This window comes from Thunnus maccoyii, chromosome 24, assembly GCF_910596095.1.
Source record: "Thunnus maccoyii chromosome 24, fThuMac1.1, whole genome shotgun sequence".
NCBI classification, from domain to species: Eukaryota; Metazoa; Chordata; class Actinopteri; order Scombriformes; family Scombridae; genus Thunnus; species Thunnus maccoyii.
In genome coordinates, this window is record NC_056556.1 from 962,213 (window position 1) to 979,401 (window position 17,189).

Genomic DNA, 17,189 nt, shown 5'->3' on the forward strand with positions numbered 1-17,189 from the left:
GAATCTCTGTTGCTGTCACAGCTTTCAGCCTGTATCTCGTAGAGTTTTTCAACCTTTTCAAAGCAGACACATCCCCGTTTTCCTCAACGGAAGTGATCATTTGACATCAAGGCATGGACGGGATTTGAACCCGTGATCTTTGGTTTACGAGACCAACGCCTTACCACTTGGCCACCAAGCCTTGTTAAACCAGCTTATACTTGTGTTAAAAATGTAAATGTTAACATGGTAACGTCTGCTAACATGGCAGAAGACTGTTTTTTGTTTTAAATGTTTGGAGAGACGATGTCAGAGAGCTGAAAGGAACGTTTTTAACCCGTTTCAGTTGATCAGTGAGTCTGTTTGATGTTTCATTGAGTTTTGGACCGTTAGTCAGACAGAACGAGACATTTGAAGACGTCATCTTGGAATTACAGTTTTCACCATTATCTGACATTTTATAGACAAAACAGTTAATCCATAATAGAAATAACTGTTAGTTGCAGCTGTACTTTGAAAAGGTGATGTGTTTGGTTCCCAAATGCACCAATGAAGCGTTTAAATGTTGACTGAGGATCATGTGTATTGTAATATTCGGAGCCGTCCACCAAAACTATATATATATAAAAAAACCTGATTTCTCAGAAAAAAAGTGTAAATATATACAAGTTAAATTATCCAGAATAAATTAAATATACAAATATAAAATAAAAACACAAATAAGCAGAATCAGTGACATCTTTTAAATCTTAAAGTTAATCTTTTACTAATGTTAACTAAAAGTTTTATGTTGTATTTATTTTTTTTTTACTGTTTTTACCTTGTTGTTCTCTGTACCTTTAATTTAAGGAGAGCTGATGTTTGTTACGCTGCTACATAAATAAACTTTATTATTATTATTGTTATTGTTATAAACTCGACAACAAACAAACCCGACATTTTTTTTATTTTTCTGTTTCCTGACAAGCAGCAAACATCCTCTCTGTCGTCACGGTAACAGCAGAGGCTGCTCATGGTTGCCGTGGCGATGAAGGTGTTTCCATGCTGTCATGTCATACTCTTGATTCAGGTGTTTTAGCCAATTATAGACCTATATCTAACCTTCCATTTCTCTCTAAGATCCTTGAGAAAGCAGTCTCTAATCAGTTATGTGACTTTCTACATAACAATAGTTTATTTGAGGATTTTCAGTCAGGATTTAGAGGCATCATAGCACAGAGACAGCACTGGTGAAAGTCACAAATGACCTCCTAACTGCATCGGACAAAGGATTTGTCTCTATACTTGTCCTGTTAGATCTTAGTGCTGCATTCGACACAATCGACCATCAAATCCTTTTGCAGAGACTGGATCATTTAATTGGCATTAAAGGAACTGCATTAAGCTGGTTTAAGTCCTATTTATCAGACCGATTTCAGTTTGTACATGTTAATGATGAATCCTCCGTGAAGGCAAAAGTTAGACACGGAGTTCCACAAGGTTCTGTACTTGGACCAATACTATTCACCTTATATATGCTTCCTTTAGGTCATATTATTAGGAAACACTCCATAAATTTTCATTGCTATGCAGATGACACCCAATTATATTTATCAGTGAAGCCTGATGAACCCAATCAGTTAAACAAACTCCAAACATGCCTTAACGACATAAAGACCTGGATGACCTGCAATTTTCTACTACTAAATTCAGATAAAACTGAAGTTATTGTGCTTGGCCCTAAACACCTTAGAAACACATTATCTAATGATAAAGCTGCTCTGGATGGCATTACCCTGGCCTCCAGCACCACCGTAAGGAATCTGGGAGTTATCTTTGATCAGGATATGTCCTTTAACTCCCACATAAATCAAATCTCAAGGACTGCCTTTTTTCACTTACGTAATATCACAAAAATCACATCCTGTCCCTAAAAGATGCAGAAAAACTAGTTCACGCATTTGTTACTTCTAGGCTGGATTATTGCAATTCCTTATTATCAGGCTGCTCTAACAAGTCTCTAAAGACTCTCCAGCTGGTCCAGAATGCAGCTGCACGTGTTCTGACTAAAACTAGAAAAAGAGACCACATTTCTCCCATTTTAGCTTCACTACATTGGCTTCCTGTAAAATCTAGAATAGAATTTAAAATCCTTCTCCTAACTTACAAAGCCCTTAATGGTCAGACACCATCATATCTTGAAGAGCTCATAGTACTGTATTATCCCACTAGAACACTGCGCTCCCAGTATGCAGCTTACTGGTGGTTCCTACAGTCTCTAAAAGTAGAATGGGAGGCAGAGCCTTCAGCTATCAGGCTCCTCTCCTGTGGAACCATCTTCCAGATTCAGTCCGGGGTGCAGACACCCTCTCTATGTTTAAGAGTAGGCTTAAAACTTTCCTTTTTGATAAAGCTTATAGTTAGGGCCGACCAGGCTCGCCTTGGATCAGCCCTTAGTTATGCTGCTATAGGCCTAGACTGCTGGGGGACTTCCCATGATGCACTGAGCTCCTCTCTCCTCCTCCTCTCCATCTGTATGCATTCATGTAACATCAATGCATGTCACTAACTTTGCTTCTTCCCCGGAGTTTTTTGTGCTTTCTCATCTCACAGGAACCCCTGGGTTCTGGGCCGAGCCTTCGCAGTCCTTCACAGTCCTGTTGGCGTCCTTCCCTGGCTGTTGCTGTGTTGTTGTTGTTGTTGTTATTCTGTCCCCCCTCCCCTCCCCCTTCCCCCCTTTCTTTCTCTCTCTCAACCCAACCGGCCAAAGCAGATGGCCGTCCACCAAGAGTCTGGTTCTGTTTGAGGTTTCTACCCGTTAAAGGGGAGTTTTTCCTGCTGCTGCTCATTGGGGGGACTGTTGGGTCTCTGTAGATTAAAGAGTTCGGTCTGGACCTGCTCTGTGTGAAAAGTGCCCTGAGATGACTTCTGTTGTGATTTGGTGCTATATAAATAAAAACTGATTGATTGATTGATTGATGTGACCTCTGGAGCAAAGATGGCCGTCTGAGATCTTTATAATACCTGAAGTAATAAACCAACATGTTTCTACTTTAATCAGATTAAATTAAATTAAATTAAATTAAATGACTAAAATTAAATCTGCGGTGAAATTTTTTGCACTAAAACAAAAAATATTTTCAACTAGTTGTTGAAAATATTTTTTTATACAAAAGAAATTAATTAAATTTAAAGGATGTTTTAAACATTTTACTCTGTTTTCTATTTATTGTGTAATTTTACACAAACAAGTTTTATCTGCGTTTAAAAAAATGTTTTTTAACTGTTGAATTATTGTTTTATCTTTCAAATCTGACTTAAACTTTTCAGAAGTGAACTGTAATTATTAAAACATATTTAAAATAAGATTATTAGATTATTTAATATAATCTGAAGCTCTTTTTTTAATAATGTAAACACATAAAATGGTTTTAAACACTATAATTAAATGATCAATCTGTGGAGCTAAAGATAAATCTTGAAGTTTCTAATCATCTAAAATAACAAAATCACCAAAAATATTCATGAAAACCTTTAATAGTGAAGCTGTACATTACATAGAAAACTGCAGAGCTCGTTATTTCATTCACACAAAATCCAGAAACATCAAAGTTATTATTTTATTTATTAAAGCTTCAAACAGTCAAACTCACCAAACTGTTTAATTAATTAACAGATAATTAACTTTTCTGAAAGATATAATGAAGGAAAAATACTTCGTCTTTAGTAATTTAGTGCAATAACAAAATAACAAAAATACATTTTTATACAGCACTTATTAAACCGGAGGAAGTGCTTTACAAAATAAAAATAAACATAAATAATAATAATTTAAAATAAAACCAAAGATATAGATATGAAATCAATATGCCGATTGGTTTTGGTCTCTTTTATGTTCGAGCTGCGACTAACGATTGTTTTCTTGTTTATTTTTGATATTTTCGTTGATTTTCTGACGTTTTATGGACAAAATAATTAAACTGATGATGAAAATAATCGTTAGTTAAACAAACAATTAACTGATTCGACTCGTCGAGACGTCGCTGAACTGATCAGTTTAATTATTACAAACTGATCAGTTTAATTATTACAAACTGATCAGTTTAATTATTACAAACTGATCAGTTTAATTATTGATCCGTTTTAGAAAGAATCACATTCTCGTGTCGCGTTCAAAGACGTAAAACGTTTTACTGTCGACGGACGGCTGAAATGTAAATAAAACAAACTGATCAATAAACTGATGATTCAGTTTCATTATCGACACGTTTGATCTTCCGTATCGACCGATCGGCTTCCTGCTGAAAACAGAAGAAACGTCTTCAGACGTCTGATCGATCGGTCTGAACTCAGCGTCCGTCTGTGATCAATAAAGGTTTTTATTCAAACACATTAAATACAAACTTTCACTTCCTGTAAAAATAAACTCGAGACGTGAAACTCGCTGCAGATAAAAACCTGCGTCCAGTCGACTTTGTTTAAAGTTGTGACGTCATCAGACGCCCTCGGTGGTGCGTTCAAGGACACGTCGACATTTAAACTCTGATAATCGTTATCAGAAGGTCAGAAAGTGAGTTTTACTGCTTCACATGTTCAACAAGTTTCAAGTCTCAAAGTTTAACAAAGAAATGAAAACTACAAACCAGAGCTGCAGCTAACGATTCATTTCATAATTAATTAATCGTTTGGTCGATAAAACATCAGAAAAGTGTGAAAATGTTCCAGAAAAACATTCAGTTCACTTCGTCACGATGCAGAAAAACACGAATGTTTTACTTTAAAAATGATCGATTATCAATAAAGTTTTGAATCTTTGTTCAGATTCATGAACTATTTTAAACTTTATTATTATTATTATTATTATCACATCAGTTTATTATTTTTGACTATTTATTCTCGTTAATTAAAAACTTTCAGCTTTGATTTATTTTGTTAATTCTGCAAAAATCTGTCTGATCGATTTCAACTCGACTCGATTGATCAGCTGATCGACAGAAATTAATAATCATTCAAACCAAAACCGTGTTGAAGTTTTGACATTTTAAATGATTAATGAATTAACTGAGAAAATAATTAATTAATCGTTAGATTTTTTTATTCTTTCACTTGTTAAACTGATGAAAAATATTAATAAGATGTTTTTTTCTTGCAGGAAATGTTGCATAACTGAAGTTTTGGTGTCAAAACTTTCACCAAATGATTTTATTATTATTGACGTTTGTGTTTCGTTTCCTGCGACTCGTCAGTTTGTCGTTAACGAGTTAAACGTGTAAAAGCTTCGTTTTGTTTCGCGTCGTTAAAGTTAAAGTCAGTTTCTGCAGCCGATCTCCTCCTTGTAGCGGCTCGTCAGCGTGTCGGCTTTACGCGTCAGTTTGGACAGAACGGCGTGAAGTCCGTTCAGGTGGAAGTAAAACTGTTTCTCCAGGTCGTCCTCGTCCTCCGCCGGCCGCACGGCGTCCGTCCCGCCGTTCTGCAGGACGCCGTTCTGCAGGACGCCCCACTCCATGTCGTTGCGGATGGACTTGAGCAGGACGTACGAGCCGTACATGCCGGCGCCGTCGCCGCCGGCCGGCTGCAGCGCCTCCAGCTGCTCGTCGGCGTCCAGCGGGACGTCGCGCAGCAGGCTGGGAACCATCACCGTCTGGTCCATGTTGTTGACGGCGCCGATGAAGCGGCTCATGGCGGTGAACAGCGAGTTCTTCTGGTTGTAGGAGTCGGAGATCTGCATCACAGCAAGCGGACAGCTGACAGCCAAACTTAGCCGCTAAAGCTCGTTAGAGGATTATCAGGCCGCCGTCTTAACGAGCTGCAGGTAACTCAGGTGACCTCACTTCCTGTTGTTGAACTCTGACCCCCCTGACGCTCACTGCGGTCCTGCTGCAGGACGCCAGCCGACCGTTTCACCCCGCAGCCCAAAACACCTGAAAAGAGAGGGAGGGGTCAGCTTCAGACAGAGAGAAGAAGAACAAACTGACTTTAATCTGATGGGAAATATATAAATAACCGGAAGCTGCTTCTGTTAGCATCAGCAGACTAATGCTGCTAACACAGTTAGCAGACGAGCTAACGGAGCTCCGGTTGATGATTCCCGTTAAATGCATCACCGGGATTTAAACAATCAGCCCGTTATTGAGATATTAATGAGAAACTGTGATTATCTGCCGCTAATCAATGCTAAACAGCTAACTACCGGGTTCCATAGAAACAACACGAGCTTTACCACTTTAACTCCATCATTAACACTTATACATGTTTACTGCGTTAAATAAGTACAGAAACTGCTGTAAAATTACGGTAAAGACACTCCAGTGTTTGAAGTAACAGCTGATTTAAAGCTGTGATGTTTGTCCGGTGAAAACACGAGAGAATAAAACGAAGTTCTGCCGGTGTCCGATAATGGAACCACTACACCGGCTTGCTAAAGACAAAACCGGGGCCGTTAATTTAAAAACAGGAGAAACACACCGCGTGTTAAAGGGTCTGTTTCCTCTCTATTAACCAGGTAGATCCTCTGTATCTCCCGGTTTACCGAGAACTAAGCACAGAGCAGCCGCCTTAGAACTCACCGCCTCCGGGGGCGGATAATTCCGGGAACCGTTAGCTTCCGTTAGTCGGTCACATCGACATGGAAACCTCCGCGGTGACCTCACCGTGTGTCGGGTGTCGCTGCTCGGTCCTGTCGGTGTGTTGAGTGCCGCTTTCTTTCCGTTATCTTTCCGTTATCTGTGCGGGGGGAACCGGGAGGTTTGTGCGGGTGCGTTTGATAGCGGCGGAGCGGCGGGGCGGCAGGGGCGGGGTCAGCGTGTCGACTGACCGAACCTCCAAACACAGCCAATCACAGGGCGACGAAGACGCCTGACGTCAAATATGACGTTGCATGCGAACATTCCACCCCAAAAATAAAAATAATGAATATTCCACCAAAAAAATAAAAATAAAAAACTAGAACCTTCCAGCCAAATATTTAAAAAAATTAGAATATTCCATTAAAAAAAACAACCCAAACAAAAACAATAACGAAACAGAATAATTCACCCCAAAAATAAAACAAATAAATATTCCACCAAAAAACATAAAAAACATAATACTCAACCCAAAAATCAAAAATAGAATATTCCACCAAAAAACAGATCCTCCAGTTGTTTTCCTGTTTTATTTTTCACCACATTACTTGTTACAATATTAACACACTATTCCCACTGAAAAACATTGTATATTGTAAAGACAATCAATTAAATTACTGTTTAATGAAAGTGTCACATACAGTCATCCCTGACGCTGAGTCCACTGAAAACACCAACGGGGGAAAAAGTCAAGAGTGGAACAGAGTTTGGACCTGCTGCTTGCCGTACAGAGTCACACCTACTGTACAAAACACTGTGATAACACCTGGACACACATAAATAAAATACTGTAAGTAAAAACAGGTCAGATTCACCTACTGACCCACAACAGACAAATGTATTTAGAAATATCCACCAAGTGAGCACAAAACAGACTAAAATACAATCTTAACAATCTTCACGGTCCATTTAGTAGTTGTTCTGGAGCTTTCAAACATATCACACTGTCCTCATCAGACTTTCAAACACATAAATAAAGGACCGCAGAGCCACAACATTCAGTGATGATGCAGAACACACAAATCCCCATGTGGGGGGGGTCTGGTTCCTGGGGGTCTAGAGCAGCATTTTGTTGACTTCATTCAGACAGAAACATTATTCCAACTTCATAAAAACTTAAAATTTTTAAAAAATAAGGGGATTGTTTCAGTTTGACGCCTCTATGTGGCACCATGAGATGATTCTGAATCTGTTCTGAATCATCATGAATGTAAAAATGTTTTTTTATTATATAAGCGACTTGATTGACATGTCAATAGATTTAAGAGTTAACCAATCAGCTTCAAGAGAGCAAAAAACAAACAAACAATCAAACAAAAACAAACAAAACCAAAGAAAAAAAAAAAGGGCAAAAACGTTGGATGTTTTTCACAGCCTCAAAAATAAACAGAAGAGGAATGTCGACAGGTTTGGTGCAAGATGCTCTGTGTGTTTCCATGGTGACGTGCATCCTCGCCTCTTTCCTGTAAAAGAACAAAATGAGAAGAGAACGAGCAGACGGAGGTGATGATGAACAACAGGAAGTGTGTGTGTGTGTGTGTGTGTGTGTGTGTGTGTGTGTGTGTGTGTGTGTGTTACCTGTTAGACCATCTCATACTGGTTGGCGTTGATGAAGCGAGACAGACAGCAGGCCAAAGACATCCCTATCAACTGAGACAGAGAGACATGTTTTAGTATCTGTTTTGACCAATGTTACACATTTTTATTGGTTTTATGTTACTGAAACTTAACACATAACATATGTAAGCTACAGGCTAGCACTTAAAACATACACAGAAAATACACAAGTTAGTTACAAAACATATTATAAAGGCCGACAGTAATAATAATGATAATAATAATAATAATAATAAACACATATGATACAGTGTATGTTCACTGAAATAAGTTATGTATGAATTGAGGATGTCATAAAGTAAATTTAATTACAAATGTGATATGATGCAGAACAAACGCTACGCTTCACTGACATCATAAATAAAATCTATTTCTTGTATTAGTAGGATAATTGTATGGAAGCTCATTTCTGCCAGTAAAAGAAAAAAAGAAGAAGAAAAGTTCGTCATGATGGAAAAAAAGAATGTTAATGATAAGTTTATTAAGTCAAAATTATAATTATAATTAAAATTATATATTTTTTTATATTTCATAAATTTGGCTTCTTTTCTCATAACTTTGACTTTTGACTTTTATTACAATTTTAACTTTTTATTCTCATAATTTTGACTTTTTTTCTCATGATTTTTAATATTTCATTAATTATTATGATTTATTTGGATCTACTACATCTAGATTTTGACAAACCATGAGCATGCTTTTTTCAAATCATGACTTCCTGTATATCCCAGAATATACAGGAAGTTACAGAAATATTTACATCCTGTTCTATCCGATCCATGAAGCTTTTACCTCTAATAATGTTGTTTTAATGATGATCTGCACGTTAGTGTCGCCTTTTAAAACGTTTAAAAGCTCTTTGTGATCATCACGACAGTTTTACCTCCATATTACTCAGTTATTCACATTTACATCTAAATTGAACCGCTTGCTGGACTGGTTCATCACAAAAAACATCAATCTGTGAGTTGAGTACCTGAGAGAAGGCGATGCCGAAGGTAACTCCAGCGATGATTCCCATGTTGCCTTCTATGAAGGACGTCACCAACTCATAACAACCCTGCAGACACACAGTTCATTCATTCATTCATTCATTCATTCATTCACTGAGTCTAAGTTATTAATTTCAGATCTCAGAGTGTTTTTGTTTCATGTTTGTGTGTCTCAGACCTGTTTATAGACTTTCTGTGCAGCCAGAGTTGCGTTCTTCAGGTCGGCTCCGCTGCAGTCGGAGAAACTAACGCAGCAGCTGGCAGGAATCCCGCTGACGGGGAAATACACACTGCTGAGCCAACTGGTGTAGTTATAAACTCCACAGCAGTGCAACTACAGACACGGAGAGAGAAAACAGTCGTCTGTAGGCTTTAATTCATCTTCATAACTGATCTGAGATTTTATTACATTTAGTTGAAGGTGTGATCGTGTGTTTTGTGGCATCATGCAAACAAATCACAGTATCATCAGCAAATAGAAAGACATCAGTTCAATCATCAGTATAACGAAAAAACAAAGAGAAGTGGTCCCAGTATTGATCCCTGTGGAACACCTGTGGTGTACTGGTGTCCTCTTAGGAGGGTTTACTGTCCTTTCAACCGTAATATAACACTATAAAATACTCTATTACATTCAAAAGTCCTGCATTTAACATTTTAACAACGTACCAGTATGTTAATATTAACAGCAAACAGTTATTATTATTATTGGACTAATTAATGATCATGTAGCCAGCTTTTTACTACTTTATATACAATTTGGTAGTTTAATCTGTAACAATGCATCATATTTTATAAAATCATCATTTTTTTTTGTCTTAATCTGTAAAATAATCAGAATAACTTTAGCTGTCAGATGAAGTAGTGAAGTAAGCTGCCTTAAAATTGCACTTAATCATAATACGAGTACATGTTCACATTTAATTTGATTTAACAATATTTTTTTATACATTTTATCTCTTTATTTTGTTTTATATTACGCTAAAACACACAACAGTGTGACTTTGTTATTGTTTTATATATGTATGTATATTATTTAGGTAAAGAATGTTAATAAACCCATTCAGGCATGTTTCCTCTCCCTGCACACATTCCTGTAGTTTGTGAGCATTTTTTGATTTTATCCTGTGCAAATAAATAAACTTAAACTTTATAAGCTGATAATATGACATATGTTTTGCTTGTTTTTCTGCCCTCTAGTGGCCAAAAAGTCAATGAATGCAGCTTCAAGTAGTTTTTGATTCTAAACTAAACCAAACAAAAGAGATCAGAAAACACTCATAGGACAATTTTTTGTACCATATGGGCTGTTTTCAAACCTCCAACATCAACAAAACATTATCTGAAGGTCGTCTAGAGTTACTGATTACTGATCGAGAGAGTGATAGACTGACTCTACGCTGGACGCCGTCCACAGCCAGACTCCTGTCATCTCGTCCGTCATATCTCATCACAGCCTCGCTGTACGTCGTGAGGAAAGTTCCTTTAATCTGAACACAAACACAGAATGTTGTAAATAACAAACAGCATCGTTGTTTAAAAGTATCTGGATCATGTGTGTGTTTTTGTGTGTTTTTCACACCTCGTGGCGAAAGATGAATCCAGAGATTCCAGCGATGAGTTCAGTCATGAAGACCAGAGACAGAAACACGGCGTACTGCAGAGAGGTCAGACAGGAGGTCACACAGAGGTCATTAAGAGGTCATAAAATATATTCATGTTAGAGGTTACAGTGACATTAAATCTTTTTGTTCCTCTGACAAACAAAAAGTTGAGCAGTTCGTCTTGTGTTACAAATTTTGTTGAAGGTAATTATTGTCATGCTAAATATGAAGCTACAGCTAGCAGTAGCTTAGCTTAGCTTAGCAACGCTGTGTTGTCGTTTTTACACCTGGGTTTTTGTACAAATTAAACATGTTAATCAGTGAGCTTTAGTGGTGCCGGTAGGTTTGATTTTGTCAGTTTCAGACAGAGCCATGCTAGCTGTTTCCCCCTGTTTCAAGTCTTTATGCTAAGCTAAGCTAATAAGCTGCTAGCTGTAGCTTCATATTTAGCGTAGAGACATGAGAGGTATCATTTTAAACATCTAGTTCTCGGCAAGAAAGCGAGAAATAAAAAGTTAGTGACAGACTGAACAACTAAAAGTGAACATTTCCTCTGACCAGTTTTAACATCCAGGGGCGCCCCCTGCAGGTGGCGAAGCAGCCGAACAGGCCGAACACCACGATGAAGGCTCCGGTGCCGGTGAGGACGTACGGAGCGTTGGAGGGGCCGTTGGAGATCAACAACATGTAGGGGCCCAACATGAACTTCCACCATAACCCCACCGAGAGCAGGACCACACCTGTCACCTGTGAGGGGGGGGGGGGGGAGGGGGAGGGGCTCCAGGGATTACTGATCTTATTATTTACAGCATATTTTATTGATTTTCATGTATATCAAACATAGAATTTGTTAAAAACTGAAGCTAATTATGAGTCCTGACAGGTGTTATTATTGACAGGACATTGTTATTATTATTATTATTATTATGACAGAGTTATAGATCTGTGGCAGATGGGCTGACTCAGAGAGAAGGAGGGAGTTTGTAGTGAGGACATTTACTTCAAAGGACTTAAAGATTAAAGTTCGGATTGGGTTTAGGTTCAGTTTAGGGCTGGGGTTAGGTATTTAGTTGTGATCATTAAAGTCGGGGGTTAGGGAATGCAGTATATCACTGAGTGTCCTCACAAGTATAAAAAGACAAATATGTGTGTGTGTGTGTGTGTGTGTGTGTGTGTGTGTGTGATTCAGCACCACATGACTCCGTTATGAGCTCTGACAGTAAAGTGACAAAGTGACAGACAGACGGGAGGAAGAAACGAGTCAGACCAACGTTCTCACAACAAACACAACACGGAAAAAACTGTTATATATACACTCAGCGATCACTTTATTAGGAACACCTGTCCAGTAGACCACCACCAACTATGACCTTAATAATAAATTATCACCTTTCTGATAATGTCAACAAAACCTGAAAAAAAAAAGCTTTGAATTTATGGCAGAGCTGTTTTTATTGGATTGAACAGGTGTTCCTCATAAAGTGCTCGCTGAGTGTAGACTGTGTACAGCTGTAATCAATAAGTGTAGTTGTAGCAGTACAAGTATCAATTGTTGTTACATAGACTGAAGGTTAGGATGGAGTATTAAGGCCACTGTTACGCAAAAAACAATCTGTTATTTTTAGAATTAAGTCATAACATCACGAGAAAAAAGTTTAAATATTTCTAGAAAAAAAAATATTTTGAGGAAAAAAAATTTTCTGTAAAAAAAAGTATATTTAGAGAAGAAAAATTATTTTGAGAAAACAATGTTGCAATATTTAGATATTTACAGAAAGAAAGTTGTAATGTTTAAAGAAATACTGTTGTAATTTTTCAAATAAAAAGTTGCAACATTCTGAGGAAAAGTCATAATATTTAAAGACTACAGTTGTAAAGCTGAAGAAAAGAAATCTGCAATTTTTTGAGAAAAAAGTCACAATATTCCAAAAAAGACATCATAATAGAAAAAGTTTCTTCAAGAGTAAAATATCATCTATGGTTGACTGGATTCCTCGTGCGTGTTTGTGTATTTTTATCCCAGAAGTTAAGTGAACGTGTGTGGTTTAGTTTCAGGTGAAGGTGGTTCACGAGGACGTCTGTTCAGGTTCAGGCTGACGGATGAAAGAGGAGACGAGATGGGAGGTTCGGAGGACGATAAACGAAGGAGACGTTTGATTTTGACTCCTGATTGCGTCTGTGTGAACATTTCAAACGGCCGGAGTGAAGCTGTGATGTTGAAACGTTCGCCGTCTGTCGGTGTGTTCGGGAGACGATAAGGAACCCGTCTCAACGTTTGTTTGGTTCAATTCGAGATAAAAGATAAAAGTCAGAGTCTGTGTGTTTGTGTAGCTGCCGGCTGATTGTGTTTGTGAAGCTAAAAGATCAGATTAAATTTCACGCCAACAATAAATAAACTCAACACACTTTGTAGCACCAGTGGAGGTTTAATTTAGACAGTCTCACTCTATTTAACTTTTATTACATTTAAATGATGTTATTTATTTATAGGGAAAAGTGGAAATGTAATGTATGTATGTAATAATAAAACAACAGCAAAGGAAACATGGATCAATTATTACAAATAAAACTGTAAAGATAAAAATTTGGAAAAAAACTTCCAAGTGAGTCAAGAAGGAAGTCGACCGGCTGCCAAACCGCATCGGCTCTGAAGAATATCACATCTCGCCAAACAAACAGTGACAGATTTTTATCCATCTGCAGCCGATAGAAACTGAGGCATAAAAAGACAAACAGATATCAGACAGGCTGCGCTTTAGTCAGTCTGTTCGGTGCCAAGAAAAAACCATTTAAAAACAAACCTGAGACACTGAAAATCACTGCGAGAGCAACAAATCCTGCCTTATTCTTCCATATCTGGCTGTGTAAACCTGTTTTTTTTATTGAAGAATAGCTCCTCTTCTTCACTATAAATGCCTCCCAGCAGCAGCAGGAAGTTACCACGTGTCTTATGAGGCTGATATTTGAGAGTATAAAGAGTGGAAACAAGAGAGAAACTAAACTTCAGACCACAGAGATTCAGATAGAAGCCACAAAAGTACTGAGGGATCATCACGGGTCGACCTGCTACTAAGCTCCTTACACCGAGATGTGAGGACGCCGTGGAAACCAACCAGGGCCAGACAACAACCGGTTCATGAGTCGACAGTTTCCTGGTTGGACGTAAACAGGCTCGTTAAATGACACATATTCTTTATTTATGGAATATCTTCACATGATTTCCAGTTAAAAACTCCTTATTTATCTTCTACTGGTCCTTTATGCAGCCCCTCAGTTCAGCCTCTGTCTGAAACAGGCCGTTTTAGTTCCTGTCTCTTTAAGGCCCCGCCTCCTGATGAGCCCACTCTGCTCTGATTGGTCAGCTTCAGGAAGCTTCCTCCGGCTACGTAAACAAACTATAGAAGCAGGATTTCACACGGGCGGGTCGTGTGTTCGTCTTTCTGTACAGATCTTCATTATCGTCCCGGTGTCACAGCTTCACCCTCCTCCTCATTCCTCAGAGTCGGGATAATTACCGAACCTCCTCTGACCTCTGACCTCTGACCTCAGCTCTTATTACACATCATATATCCTGATATCTGACATCATGTAGTTTCAAAGTCTTGGATAAAAACACTAAAGAAGAAACTGCAGTCTTTATGTACTGTGAATTCCCTTTTCTAACATTATTTCTTCTTTAAAGGTGTATTTCATCCAAAAACGTCACCAGAATCAAACGTTTTAAATAGACGGTCAGCTGATATTAACGGCCGATATCGGCATATCACAGATATATCGGTATTGACGTATATGTTGACTGATATACACTGATGATTTAAAGTTATATAGGAGGTATTTTATGTATATTTGATCCTTTTTCATCCTAATTCAAGTTTAATATATACATGTTTTTTTGTTTTTTTTAAAATTTATAGTTATTTATGATATTAAATCATCACTGTTTCAGTGCACTGATGTCATTTTATACAATAAAGAACACGCCTCCATTACATATCATTGTCACATGTGTTTAATCACCACATTTGAGGGATTATATATATATATATATTCTGTATTTATAAAATTATCAGCTGATATATCGATATTGGAATTTTCACTCCCTGATATCAGTATCGGCATCAGCCCCAAAAATCCAGTATTGGTCGGACTCTAGTTTTTAATATGAGATGATTCAAACCAGATTTTCAACAGTGTCATAATTCCACTTTAATGTAGGCTAATACATTTTCAATGTTAATAACATATAATTAAATACAGTCAGTTGCTGAATGTGTAGAATCTCTTATCTCCAAAGTATCAACTTCATATAAATATATTTAGAAAAACAGACTTATTTTAACTGGATAATGATGCATTTTTGGGATCATAAGCAAAAGATTTAAAGGTTTTACAGTGTGGTTTAACTGGACTCCACATTGACATCAACATGAAAACAAGCTTTTACAATCATAAAATAAAGATATTCCACCTCCCTCCTGATATTAAAATGTGTTAATGAACACGTAGCAGGTTAATAGAGAAGTGTTTTCTCACCCAGAAGATGAAGGAGTAGAGCAGCAGCAGCGACTTCAGACAGAAGATCACCGGTTTGGTTTCCATCCTCCTCCGAGCCATAATCCAACTGAGACGGCAGGATGAAGACTCTCTCTCACTTTAACGTCTCTTTGACTCTCCCTCCCTCTCTCTCTTTCTGTCTTCCTGCAGCGTAAACGGGGATATACAGTATATAGGACAGAGCCAGTCCACATTTGGTGTCGATTATTCTGTTTTTATCTTTGTTAAAATGACGTTTTACTGACTAAAACATGGACACAAAACGAAAGTCTCATGTTTGAGAACCTTTTTTAATCCTCCATCTAACAGCTGAACCTATCAGTGTGTGACCCTGCAGCAGTGAAATCTGGTAACGTTGTTCATGAGACGTGCAGGGCGACATGTGGTTGGTGGTTTGAAGGTGACAGTGCAAACATGTGACCCTCATACTTCACACTATAACCACACAATTAACAGGAAGGTGATCCTCAGGGAGTCTGACAGCTCTCTGTGAAGGTCCTCCACCCCACCCACCAGCCACTATGGGGACCTGCCTTACTCTTGATTATTACTTATTAATGAATATATTGTTGGTTTTCCCATTACGGAGCTTTATAGTGAGTTTCAGCTTATTGTTTATCTGTCCGGCTGCAACTTTGCTCTTCTGGTTCACTCTCAGCGTCTCTCATAGCGTCGTTTTGGGCCGCAGCAGGCAGCTGTTTCCAGAGTAAAAGCTGTAAGAAGCCGCTGTAAACTACCTGCTCAGCACCAAACAAACAGACACAGTTAGCTGGAGACTAGCTGCTGAACATAGTGGAGCATTTAGCAGTTAAAGAGCCAGATGTTTCCCACAGGAGTTGGTAGAGAGCAAAAACAGAAGCTAAAAGAGAGTGAATATTGGACAGAAACACGACTCCACATGAATGATAATGTTGCTCCATAACTGCTGGATGTGGAAGTCGTTTGCTAACATGTTAGCCACAACTACTTTATAAGCTGATAATATGTCAAATAATTGGACTAAACACATAATTTAAAGCATCTTTGACCAGATTGAAGCTATAAAGGATCAAGACTAGAACCCTGAGGAACCCCACAAGACATTATTGACGTTATACATGTTGCTGGATGTGGAAATAAGCAACTGTTTGCTAACAAGTTCAACATATCAACTTAAAAGCTGATGATACGTCAGTGTTGAGTTCACTGCTTGATTCTGATGAAAACTAGTAGACAAAACATCAGTTAATGCAGGTTTAAAGAGGAAGTTAAACCACTGGAGGTCAGCAAAAACAAGATTTCCAGCTACTGTTAATCTGTAGAAAACAGCGTAAATATTCAGAAACCTTATTACCAAAGCTCACTCGAACATCACTGATTGATTTGAGGCTTTGTTTGTGCTAAAAGGTTCACATCTGCTTCAATCAATGTACAATGAATTTACTTTCTAACAAGACAAGCGTCTACCACCATGCTAACGGCTCTGTGAGGCGAGGAATAGCAAAGTTTTCACTCTTTCAGTGAAATATCTCAACATCTACTTGATGGATTGGCGCCAAATTTGGTCCAAACATTAATGGTTTCCAGATGATGAATTCTACATACTTTGGTGATCCTCTGACTTTTCCTCTAGCACCACCATGAGGTTGTGGTTTTTGTTTTTTATGAAATATCTCGACAACTGTTGGATGGCCTTCTGCAGTTCAGCCATTCATTTTCCCCTCAGGATGAATTGTAATAACTTTGATCTGTTTTCTGTTTGACCAGAATTAATGACATACCCATCAGCCTCAGCTGTACTTTATGTTTAGTGCTAACTAGCACATGTTAGCATGCTGATGTAATAAACTAATGGTAAAAAC

At 38.0% G+C, this 17,189-nt stretch overlaps 3 protein-coding genes, 1 long non-coding RNA gene and 1 other non-coding gene across 7 annotated transcripts in view; 1 reads left to right on the top strand and 4 right to left on the bottom strand.

Moving 5' to 3' along the window:
* The window catches only part of LOC121891678 (protein NLRC3-like), a 1,105,688-nt gene that overhangs the window by 403,648 nt on the left and 684,851 nt on the right, over window positions 1-17,189 (bottom strand). The window lies entirely within an intron of this gene.
* Window positions 110-181, bottom strand: trnat-cgu. The gene has a single exon. It is a non-coding gene; the product is annotated as a tRNA-Thr (tRNA).
* LOC121891739 (mid1-interacting protein 1-B-like) lies at window positions 5,036-6,778 on the bottom strand. 3 transcript variants are annotated; one of them, XM_042404314.1, is made up of 2 exons: window positions 6,525-6,778; window positions 5,036-5,879 (listed from the first exon to the last, which is right to left on the bottom strand). In XM_042404314.1, exon 2 carries the CDS (start codon window positions 5,684-5,686, stop codon window positions 5,267-5,269), a length of 420 nt encoding a protein of 139 aa, XP_042260248.1. In that variant the 5' UTR covers window positions 5,687-5,879; window positions 6,525-6,778; the 3' UTR covers window positions 5,036-5,266. The 3 variants fall into 3 exon arrangements, with proteins under 3 accessions (XP_042260248.1, XP_042260247.1, XP_042260249.1); XM_042404313.1 differs by having other exon boundaries at window positions 6,609-6,777; XM_042404315.1 differs by lacking the exon at window positions 6,525-6,778 and adding an exon at window positions 6,424-6,518.
* On the bottom strand, window positions 7,083-15,923 carry LOC121891723 (tetraspanin-7-like). The gene is made up of 8 exons (XM_042404292.1): window positions 15,328-15,923; window positions 11,353-11,541; window positions 10,773-10,847; window positions 10,585-10,680; window positions 9,369-9,524; window positions 9,175-9,258; window positions 8,160-8,231; window positions 7,083-8,044 (listed from the first exon to the last, which is right to left on the bottom strand). Exons 1-7 carry the CDS (start codon window positions 15,406-15,408, stop codon window positions 8,163-8,165), a joined length of 750 nt encoding a protein of 249 aa, XP_042260226.1. The 5' UTR covers window positions 15,409-15,923; the 3' UTR covers window positions 7,083-8,044; window positions 8,160-8,162.
* On the top strand, window positions 10,756-13,301 carry LOC121891764. The gene is made up of 3 exons (XR_006094144.1): window positions 10,756-10,857; window positions 11,384-11,481; window positions 12,844-13,301. It is a non-coding gene; the product is annotated as an uncharacterized LOC121891764 (long non-coding RNA).